Below are 11,401 nucleotides of genomic sequence, written 5' to 3'. Positions count from 1 at the left end.
GGAGCCCAATCAATCCAGCCATATCTGCTTCCCTGACAGCTGTTTTCAGGAATCTGTAACAAGGCCAGTTATGGGCCTTCCATAAGCCAAGATCCTTTTCCAACAGGATCTCATTATAACTTTTGTACAACTGAAAAAATTTCCAAGAGGTTGACCAGATGGCTGAACAAAATGCAAAGGCGGAAGCAATGAAGTAGCACTACAGAGCAACCCACAAGAAGCCTTGGGCTAGGTGATCTTGTGGTGTCTCCAAGACCCACCAAAAATGGGGTGGGATCCACTTTCAGGTGTTTAAGTCAGGTACAGCACCTCATGGGAAGGGTGCCATCTTTGGTGGGCAAATCATCCTTTTCTTGTCCAAAGTGAAAGAAAGGCACGCTACTGAGCCCTCAGTTTTAGAAAAAGCAACCTGCCGAAATCCTGCTCACACCAGTTCTGTCTTGTGAAGCGTCACTGGCCCCAAATGCTTACTGTGGGAGATGACTGGAAGGAAAGTTCATTCTATGATAGATTTAGAAAAATCTGGAAAAATACTCTGTAGTTGCATGAATTTACAAGTGAAAATGATGGGTGTTAAGTAGAAAACCACCAGTACCAACAGCAGTACAATCAGCTCTGTATTTCTTAAAATTCTCTTCTTTGCATTCCTTGGGGCAGCCTGTCACCCTCAAGTTCACGATGCCACTTCAGTTCCTCTGCCCTCTGTGCACCTGTATGTCCCCACGTCACAGCCGGTAGTGTTTTGGATCTTCAGGGAATATGGGTTGTTTCTTTTTTTAAATCAGGGGCCCCTACAGAGCCGTTTTGCTCCTTCTGATGGCAGGACTGTTCACTGAGGCTCAGCTCTTCTGGTAGTACCTCCAGCAACTCTTCACCCCGTTCTGTAAGCTTGGGCCAGTAGACCATGTGGGAGACCTGTGGGTCCTAGTGGGCGGTGCAGGGCAATCACATCTTCTGAAAAAGCCACCTCCATCTCCACACCAGGGGCACCAGGCTCCAGGGGCAGTCAGGAGCAGGAGCTGGAGGCCATGCCAAGTAGCTGGAGCACTGCGCCCGCCCCCTGGGGGCTACCTGCTCCACCCTCACGCAGCCCTCTTGTACCAGCACACAGGGACTTGACTATCCGTCCCTGACCCAGTTCCCCCCCACACACCCTCAGGCCAGCGGTAATTCCCCAGCCCGTGCGCTCCACACGGTCTCCCCGCCTTCCCAACACAGAGCCTAGCCCCGCCCAGTTCTCAACCAAGAACTTTATATCTAGCAAGAATTTCTTTCAAAAATGAGGGAAAGATGAAAACATTCCGAGATAAACAAAAGCTGAAGGAATTCATTACCATTAGACCTGCCCTATGAACAATGTGAAAGGGAGTTCTTCAGACTGAAAAGAAAGAACACTAGACGGTGGGTTGAAGTGGCATAAAGAAATGACCTCTGCTAAATGTAACCATATGGGTAGTTATAAGTGCCAGTACTATTGTATTGTATTTTTTGGGTATGTAACTCCAGTTCTTACTTCTTAGTGGTACTAAAATGCAAATGCATAAACAATCATAATAAAATATGGTTTTGATATAATGTACAGATATAATTTGTAAAAAGTACAAAAAAGATGGGGGGGCAGAGAGTATGTGTATACTATTGAATTTTTTAAGTTGGAATCAAATATGATTGTTATAGATTTAAGATGTTAAATTTAAAGAAAATATATAAAAAAATATATTCAGAAAGAAATGAGAAGGGACTCAAAATGGTACAATACAAAATATCAAATAAATATAAAAGTAGACATTAATGAAAGGATTAAAAGTCAAAAAAAAGTATGGCTTACAAAGACAAAAGAGAAAATGGCAGAAGAAAAGCCTGAATCAATAGTTACTTTAAATGTAAATGGATTAAACTATCCAGTCAAAAGACAGAGATTGGCAGAAAGGATTAAAAAGCATGACCCAGCCATATGATGTTTATAAGATATTCACCTTAAATTCAAAGACATAAGTAAGTTGAAAGTGAAAAGATGGGAAAAATATACCATGCAAGTTGTAGCCAAAAGAGAGCTATACTAATATCAGAAAAAAATGAACTTCAAGTTAAAAACTGTTACAAGGGACAAACAAGGCCGTTATATACTGATAAAGGGATCAGTCCAACAAGAAGATGTAACAATTATAAATATATATGCACCTATCAGCAAAGCCCCAAAATATCTCAAGCAAATATTGACATAACTGAAGGGAGAAATAAATGGTTCTACATTAATAGTAGACTTCAATATACCACTATCATTAATGAGCAGAACATGTAGACAGAAGATCAGTAAGATAATAGACAATTGAATGATATTCTAAGGCAACTAGAACTAACATATATATATATATAATACTCAGTAGCAGCAGAATGCACATTATTCTCTAGTGCACATGGATCATTCTCAAGAAGAGATCATAGGTTAGGTCACAAAACAAATCTCAATAAATTAAGAAGTATTGATGTCATACAATGTATCTTCTCCAACCACAATGGAATGAAGCCAGAATTCAATGATAGATGGAAAAATGGAAATTTCACAAATATGTGATACTATTATAAACAACATCCTTTTAAACAATCAGTGGGTCAAAGAAAAAATCAGAAGGGAAATTAGGAAATATCTTGAGGCAAATGAAAATGAAAACACAACATACCAAAACTTATGGGACACAGAAAAGGCAGTGCTGAGAGGGACACTATTAGCTCTAAGTGCTTACATTAAAAAAGAAAAAAATCTGAAATCAGAAACCTAATGCCAAAACTGGAGGATTTAGAAAAAGAACAAACTAAACCCAAAGCAAGCAGAAGAAGGGAAATAACAAAGATAAGAGCCAAGATTGAGAGAAAGGAAACTTCCATTTTTGACCCTACCATGTAAGAGAGGACTTGAGGATTAGTAGCAACCCAAAACTTAAGGACAAAGGCTGGGCCCACGGAGTAGCTCAAAGCCTAAGAGATGAGCCATATGCCTGATAGCCCACAGCTGAACTTGGGAAGAAAGTGAAGTAGCCAAGACTGAGAGAGGAGGCCTGGAAAGAGACAAGCCCTAGGCCTGGCTGCCCATAGCTGAGCTCTGGGAGATGGTAGATTCTGGAGGGGAAGGCAGAGACCTCAGCAGAGATCAGCTGCTATCTTTATCACATGACAGGACACCAGTATCACCAGTAACTTTGAGATTATCAAATTGAGGCTGCTCCAGCCAGCTCTGCAGTTGTGGGATTTAGGGCAAATCTTGTATTTAAAGAAATTGAGAAGAAGCTTGAAGGGGAAGGGGAATGGTTTGTGAAGAAAATCGGTGGTATTTTTGCCTTCAAAGTGAGGGACGGCCCTGGGGGTAAAGAAGCCTGCTGGGTGGTAGATGTGAAGAACGGCAAAGGATCAGTGCTTCCTAACTCGGGTAAGAAGGCTGACTGCACAATCACAAGGGTTAACTTGGACTTACTGGCTTTAATGACTGGTAAAATGAATCCTCAGTCAGCCTTCTTTGAAGGCAAATTGAAAACCACTGGCAACATGGGTCTGGCTATGAAGTTATCAAATCTGTTTCAGCCAGGCAAAGTTAAGCTATGAAGAACTGCCTTTGGTGGCTTTTGAAAATCAAGATGAGATACATATTCATATATTTCATTGTCAGAAATTAGACTGAAAGTACAAATTAAAAAATAGCATGAGATAGATCGATTTTTTAATGTGTGACCAATCCTGTTTTTTCCCTAGCTTTGGGTGAATAGAACCTAATGGTGTACTACTATGGCTTTGCTGAATTCCATACAACTGTGCATTACAAAGTTAGTATGGTAATTATGGTTTGGAGAAAATTGAGTTTCAGAATAAGGAACAGTAAAATCCAAAAACTATGTAAATAAAAGCTCTCATTTTGCTTATAAAGTATATTTAAGGAACATTCTGCTGAAGATTCAATTTAAGAGTTTTCCCTGGGAGAACTAGAGAAGAAACAGAATACCAGTAACTGGCCAGTAATTAGTGCTGCTGTGCACTTAATTACCTTAACCTATTTTCCATTAATAGTTTTCAAAATTCTGTACTAGGATGTGTTTTTTAAACAATTATTTTTATTCCATGTAATCAAAAATGGTATTTTCTTCTCTCTCAAAATAAAAGTATTATGATCATAATTTGGGGTAAAACATCTATAGCTGAACATAAGCCTATTTTTAAAATGGGGTTGTTTTAAAAATGGGGTTCCTCCTTGAAAAAATCAGAGTATGGAGTCTTAAAATGGCTATTATTAAAAATAATTGAACATAGTTTGCTTTGAGATACAAAGTTTTTTCATTATAATCTTATAATAATTTAAGTAGATATGTAAAGCTCTGTCTTTTGTTAAATTTTCCTTTTCCTTTTAAGTTTAGTTTAATTATCCTCAATTAATTTATTTTTCTTCCTAATTTTTCTAATGCTAATGTTACTATTTCTTATAACTTAATGAGATATTGGGTAAAATAATGCTTTTGGAAAAATGTTTAATAGAAAATTAAAGTAGCTCTTACTGGAAAAAAAAAGTTAAGATAAATGAAATAGAGAATTAAAAAAACAAATAGCAATAGAATCAACAAAACCAAGAGTTGTTTCTTTGAGAAGACCAATAAAATTGACAAACCTTTAGTTAGACTGACAACAAAGAAAAAGAAGGAGGACACTGATAGCTAAAATCAGAAATGAAAAGGCAGACATTAATACTGACTACACAGAAATAAAAAGGATTATAAGAAGATACTATGAGCAACTGTATGCCAACATATTAGATAATCTAGATGAACTAGACAAACTCCTAAAAGCACACAAACTACCTACATTTACTCAAGTGTATCAAAAAACCGATTACTAGTAAGATCGAATCAGTAAGCAAAAACCTTCCAACAAAGAAAAGCCCAGGACCAGATGGCTTCACAGGTGAATTCAACCAAACATTCCAAGAAGAATTAATACCAATCCTGCTCAAACTCTTCCAAAAAAAAATTGAAGAGGGAACACTGTTGATTCTGAAGCCAACCTCACCCTAATACCAAAGCCAAATAAAAGATACTACAAGATACTACAAGGAAAGAAAATTGCAGACCAATTTCTCTTATGAATATAGATGAAAAGGTCCTCAACAAAATATTTGCCAATTGTATCCAGCAGCACATTGAAAGAATTATATACACCATGATCATGTGGGTTTAAACAAGGTATGCAAGGGTAGTTCAAAACAAGAAAATCAATTATTATAATACACCACATTAACAAATTGAAGGGGGAAAACCCCACTATTATCTAAATAGATGGAGAAAAGTTTCCTCAATTCTCAGGCTCTCAAGGTCGAGCTCTGGAACATAATAGCTGGTACCACCACTGCATGTGGGGGATTTGTAGAGATAACAGAGGGAAGATAAAGGCAATGACTGTGCACCTGTGGTCTCTGAAATGTGTGCTCATGGCCAGTTTGTTTAATTACTTATTGAGTGTCTGTTTCATCCCAACTACTGCTTTAGGTACCAGAGTCACCATTTCCAAAACTTGCTTAGCCAAACTATCAGACTGAACTGGTCAAACTCTCTAATTGCACCTGGTCTAACCTGAAATTATCAAGGAACCTACACTTCTTTCAGAATAAAATCTTAGACATCATGAATATTTCAATATATTTGATAGAACATAAAGTCTATATTTCCTAAAGTTGGGAATAGGTATATATTACTATGGAAGCCCTACTCAAGAAAAACCACACCTTCCACCAGTATTCAAAGATAAGGACCAACTAAAATGAATATCAATATTAGGAAGTTTAAAAGAAGGAAGAAGTCACACCATCCAGTCAAGAAAGTGGGTTGAACTGGCAAGGGGCAGTTCTATTTCCTCTGTCTTAGAGATATTTGGAGGTTACAGACAGTGGTGTTTCCAAATCAGGACCCTGCATGTTTGCCTCAATTCTCCAAGCTTTATGAATGAGTCTTTTTCCTTTTTTCCTTATCCTCTTAAATGCATTCATTCATTCTCTCTTCCAACAAGTATTGTTAAGCCCTTCTTATAGCTAGACACTGCAAATCTGAAGAAATCAGACATGGACTCAGCCTACAAGGAGCTTCCAGTAGAAAAGAAGACGGGTATACACATGACAGAAATGATACACAAAAATCCTTCCCAGTTCAGAGGAGTGAAAGATGACTTGTGGGGAGGCAGGAGAGCTAAGAAGAGAAGACAGGAAAAGTGCCTTCAGGAAGAGCATCTAAGCTGTACATTTGAGAACAGAAGCAATTTGTTTGAGATACTGTCGACTTGTTGAGATGGTGTTCACAGGTGACAAGCTTTTCTGGAAAGCACTGTCTTGGAAGGTATTGGCAAGTAGATTGGTAGACTGAATTATATGTGCAAATGGGAAGCAAGAAGTAAGAGTAAAGTCCAGAATTGCAGGCGACCTTGAATGCCAAGCTAGGGAGTCCCATTTGAGACAAGTGCTCAGTTACCTTTCTTCTAGAGAGGTGAGGAAGTGTATGTACCTACCATCTGTGTGCCAGGCCTTTCTCTCTTACTGAACCCTCTCAACAGCCTGTGAGTCATGATCCCTATATGGTGAAGGTGCCCCCACTCTTTATCCTCCGTAGATCATAGCTGAATGCACACAGCATGCCTGCCTCCTTCTCAAGACTGTGTGGCAGACATGACTGGGGTGTCATCATCTCAGAGGGTACAAGTAACTTGTAGAAAGTCCCACTGCTAGTAAGCACCTCTGCCAGGGCTAAACCGAGGGAGGGAGGAGGTCTGTTCGGCGAGGCGGCCAGGCTCCGTCGCTTTCGCATTGGAGAGGCCGCTGGAGCCGTGCCATTTGGGAGGGGCAAAGCCCCGCCAGCTGGAGGGGGCGGGGTTCCAGGGCCTCCGGCCTCGCCGAGACCGAGAGCAGCGAGGCGGGCGACCCCGGGCAGCGAGGCTGCGGGCCGCGCCCAGGCTGGACCCTCGGGCCCCTGCGCGGAGCGCGCCTCGCCGGCATGCTGCGGCTGGGCCGCCAGGCGCTCCGGCGCTTCTCCACCGGCCGGGTGAGTCCGTCCTGGTCAGCAGACCCCGAGCGGGAGGGCCGGGCTGGCGGAGCTGCGGGGTGAGAGGGTAGCGGGGTAACGAGGTGGAGACTCTGCCCGAGTCAAGGGAGCGTTTTTAAAACTGGGAGACTGCAGAGAAAGGTCGGGGAGGGCCCCGGATGGGGTTTGTCCATCGAGCCATTGTCTTCCATCGGGAAGGGGCTGCGGACGCGGCTGTTGAACATCTGGGGTCCGGCTGGGATTGACAGGGGTGGCACCGGTCACTTGCTGAGGGGCCAGAGGGTCGGCTCTTCCTTTCCTTTTTCTTTTCAATCGTGGGAGAGCCCTGGTCAAGAGACGGAGCCGCGTAGGACCGAGACCTGCTCCTGGAGGAGGGTGGTATCCAGCCAGCCCGCTCCTCGGCGGCGGCCTGAGAGGCGTGAGCGCTCCAGACCCGCAGGCAGGGACCCGTTGAGACGAGGCACTCTGAGCTGGTGGCCGGAGGCTCAGGGCTCCTGAGCAGCAGGCAGCAGGATTTCTAGGACTCCCGGTCGTTCAGAGGCAGCCACGCTGGAACATTATCGAACTGTAGCGCCAGAACCCACCCTGGCCAACCCGGTGGCTTGGAATTGCATCAGCGCCTCCAGAGCTGACACGTTGCAAGTGGCGCTTTCTTCAGCACTTCGGGGGGCTCGGGAGAGATTCTCCCCTGTGCCTAGGCAGATTCCAAGCCGTTTGGGGATGAAACAAATATATATCCGTACTGTGTACAGCATCTCTTTTATGGCAAAGTACAAGCTTGCTGTGTTATAAAAGGATGTATCTTGCTTAGATTTCCTTGCCACCTCTCTGTATCCATATGTTTATATATATATATATATATATATATATATATATATATATATATATATATATATATATATATATATTAGAGACAGAGAGAAGCCTGGAGAATCACCAAGATCTGGCCCAAACTTGCTTAAAAGGAAAAGCTCACTCTCCCCCTGGACTACTCCATTTTACCCCATGCAATCAATTTCAGTTACTTCAGAGAGGATCCTCCTTCTTTAAAAAATAAGGGGGAAAAGACGCTTTCTCCATGGGGCTTTTGTCTGCTCTCAGCCAGTGCTGTGCGCCCTCCTTTGGCTTTCTATTTCCACGTGGTACTTAAGGATCTGGGTTGGATGGCAAAGTAGCAAGTAGCTTGTGCCTGCTTGTTTTGTTGGCCTCCCCCATCAACACCTTTCACTGAATTATTTTTTTTGGAGAGCAGAAGGGAGGCTTGAAGGATTAGAAGATTACAGTGATGGGGTTTGCGTAAGATTTCAGTAATAAAAGGTGAACGTACCAGGTGGCAAACGGCATAAACAAAAGCGTGGATGTGGGAAAGCTCCAGCCAACCTCAAGATTCAGGAGCTGAATCTGCTGTGCTCAGGGGTACATGTGGAGGGGCAGTGGCAGACATGGCCCGGAAGAAAGCAGGTTCTTCAAAGGAAGACATTGAATAAGTGGAGAATTTGGAATATTTTACTCTGTGGAAAATGGAGATCCAACTGTTAGACTTATTCTATAAGAGTTAGTCAAAATCAAACAGGTACATGGCTGGTAGGAATGCAAAATGCTACTGCCACTTTGGGAAACTGGAAGTTTCTTGTCCAGGTAAGCATATTGCTGCCATAGGAACCAGCAACTGCAATTAAGAGAAATGAAAACTAATGTTCACATAAAAACCTGTTCTCAAACATTTAACAGAGGCCTTATTCATAATTATCTAAAATTGCAAACAATTTGAATATCTTTCAACTGGTGACAGGATAAACAAACCGTGATACACCCATCCATACAATGGACTTCTACTCAGTAATAAAAATGAATTTCTGGATGAAACGCAAATATGTTATGCTAAGTGTAAAAAGCAGGAGAATACAAATTCTTCTTGAGTGCTCATGAATCATTCTCCAGGATAGACTTCATGTTTATTGTTGTTGTTGGGTGAAGCGTTCTGTATAAGTCTGTAGGTCTAGTTGATTCCAAATATCATTTGCATCTTGTATTTCCTTACAATCTTCTGACTAGATGGTCTGTCCATTGAAAGAAGTTTATTAAAGTCTCCTACTATTAATGTAGAATCAATTTCTCCCTTCAGATCTGTCAGTATTTGCTTCATATTATTTTGGGGCTCTGCTATTAGGTGCATATATATTTATGATTGTTATGTCTTCTTGTACAATTGACCGCTTTATCAGTATATAATGACTGTCTTTGTCCCTCATAACAGTTTTTTACTTAAAGTCTATTTTATCTGATATTAGCATAGCTATCGCAGTTCTCTTTTCGTTACTACTTGCATGGTATGTGTTCCCCATCCTTTCACTTTCAACCTACTTTCAACTCTTTTTTATCTGAATATATTTTTCATATATTTTCCTTGAGGTTACCATGGAGTTAAAATTTAACATCCTAAATATATAACAATCATATTTGGTTTGATACCAATTTGACTTCAATACCCTACGCATGTACTTTTCCTATACCCCTATGTACCCCACCTTTTAAAAAAATTTGTTAACCACTTATGTATTTATACAGTGTGTGTCCAAAACCATAGATTTATCATACTTTTTACGCATGTGCATTTTAGTACCAATGGGAATTAAGAGTTGGTGTTACATACCAAAAAATACAATGGCATTTATAATTACACAAATGGTTACCTTTAGGTCTTTATTTCTTTATGTTGCTTTGAGCCACTGTCTAGTGTCATTTCCTTTCAGTTTGAAGAACTCCCTTTAGCACTGTTTTTAGGGCAGGTCTAGTGGTAATGAACTCCCTCAGGTTTTATTTATCTGGGAATGTCTTAATCTCTCCCTCATTTTTTTTTAAGTATATGAAAATATGTTTTTTTTTTCAGAATTATTTATGTGTATATATATTAAAGTGATAAAGGGCTTTATGCAAATAACTATAATACAAGAAACTGACAATGACTTGACAGCATGCAAATAATCCAGGCTGGAGTAGCATGCTCATTGTTGATGAATTTACATAGTTTAAATTCTTGTAAGACCTTTGGTTTCAAGATGCATATATAAATTGGTCTTAACCTGATGAGTAATTAAAAGTAAAATATAAACATAAGGGGAATTTAAACACTGATATTAATTTATCTGAGTTAATTCAAGTCAGTGACTAGAAAGCTATATTTTAAAAAGCTGAGGTTAAAAAATCTTTAGGAGACATACATTTGAAGATCAAAGGCTAAAAACCCATTCCTGATGAATACTATTAAGTGAAGGATGTATAATATCAGTCACACATCTGTTTTAAAAACAGCATGTTTCTGAATTTATACATCTTTTTTTTACAAATAAACACTGTAGTATTAATAACTGTAGAAAAACAATTGGAATGAATTCCAAAATATGAATACTACAGGAACCATATCTTAAAGCATTCATTTTAATGTTTTTTGAAGATTAATTTATTTATTTCTCTCCATTGCCGTGTTGTTTGTGCTCACTGTGTCTATTCGTTGTGTGCTCATCATCCTTTTTTTTTTTTTTAGAAGGAACCAGGAACTGAACCCAGGACCTCCCATGTGGAAGGGAGGCACCTAATCACTTGAGCCATCTCTGCTCCCTGCTTTGCTGTGTCCTTCATTATGTTTTCCTCCTTGTGTCTCTTGTTGTGTCATCCTCTTGTGCCAGCTCACCATGCCAGCTGGTCACTTCAGCTTGCTGTCTTATGTGTCTTCTTTAGGAGGCACCGGCAACCAAACCGGGACCTCCCATGTGGTAGGCTGGAGCTCAATCACTTGAGCCACATCTGCTTCCCTCATTATAATCTTGAGGCTCTAAAATCATCTTCTTTGCTTCAATTGGTTTTATGTTTCCATTTTCATCTTCTTCATAATTAGCATGGTCTCTTTTCTTGGCAAACTTTTTTCCAATTGTTCCCACCAAGGTCTCATATCTTCTAACTATTTCTTCATCAGCCACATTGAGTTCCACTGTTTCATCTTCAATGTCTTCTGCTTTGTTCTTAACATTCATCTGAAGCATTAATTTCCCAACCTCAGGATTAAATCCTCTGAATGACATTCTTCCATAAGAAGGTTTTCACATAGCATAAAACTGCTCTTCTATAATGAAACTTTCTTTCTCTTTCAGTTTTGACATCCAAGTACCAATGCTCTTCACAAACAATTTTTCCCCTTCTAGTTGTTTCTTGGTTTCTGAGCCCACTTCCCTTTGCATGAACTTCATGTGCAGCAGATTCTTGAACCACTTGGTCTTGTGCTCAGCCACCATGCCGCCTCCCAGCCAGCACCACACTTAGCCCCACTGCACATGCATGCTGCT

General features: G+C 40.4%; 1 protein-coding gene and 2 pseudogenes across 1 annotated transcript in view; 1 reads left to right on the top strand and 2 right to left on the bottom strand.

Moving 5' to 3' along the window:
* Positions 1-424: 424 nt before the first annotated feature.
* Positions 425-973, bottom strand: LOC101429512 (CD83 antigen pseudogene; annotated as a pseudogene).
* Positions 974-6,881: 5,908 nt separating this feature from the next.
* Positions 6,882-11,401, top strand: part of ALDH1L2 (aldehyde dehydrogenase 1 family member L2) — a 63,609-nt gene continuing 59,089 nt past the window's right edge. Inside the window, exon 1 of the mRNA XM_004446782.5 lies at positions 6,882-7,061. Within this exon, the coding sequence (XP_004446839.2) occupies positions 7,014-7,061 (48 nt within the window). The 5' untranslated portion in view covers positions 6,882-7,013. The remainder of the gene's footprint in view (positions 7,062-11,401) is intronic.
* Positions 10,847-11,350, bottom strand: LOC139440208 (M-phase phosphoprotein 6 pseudogene; annotated as a pseudogene).

This window comes from Dasypus novemcinctus, chromosome 12 (assembly GCF_030445035.2).
Source record: "Dasypus novemcinctus isolate mDasNov1 chromosome 12, mDasNov1.1.hap2, whole genome shotgun sequence".
Lineage (NCBI taxonomy): Eukaryota > Metazoa > Chordata > Mammalia > Cingulata > Dasypodidae > Dasypus > Dasypus novemcinctus.
This window is presented reverse-complemented; position numbering and strand designations above follow the sequence as displayed.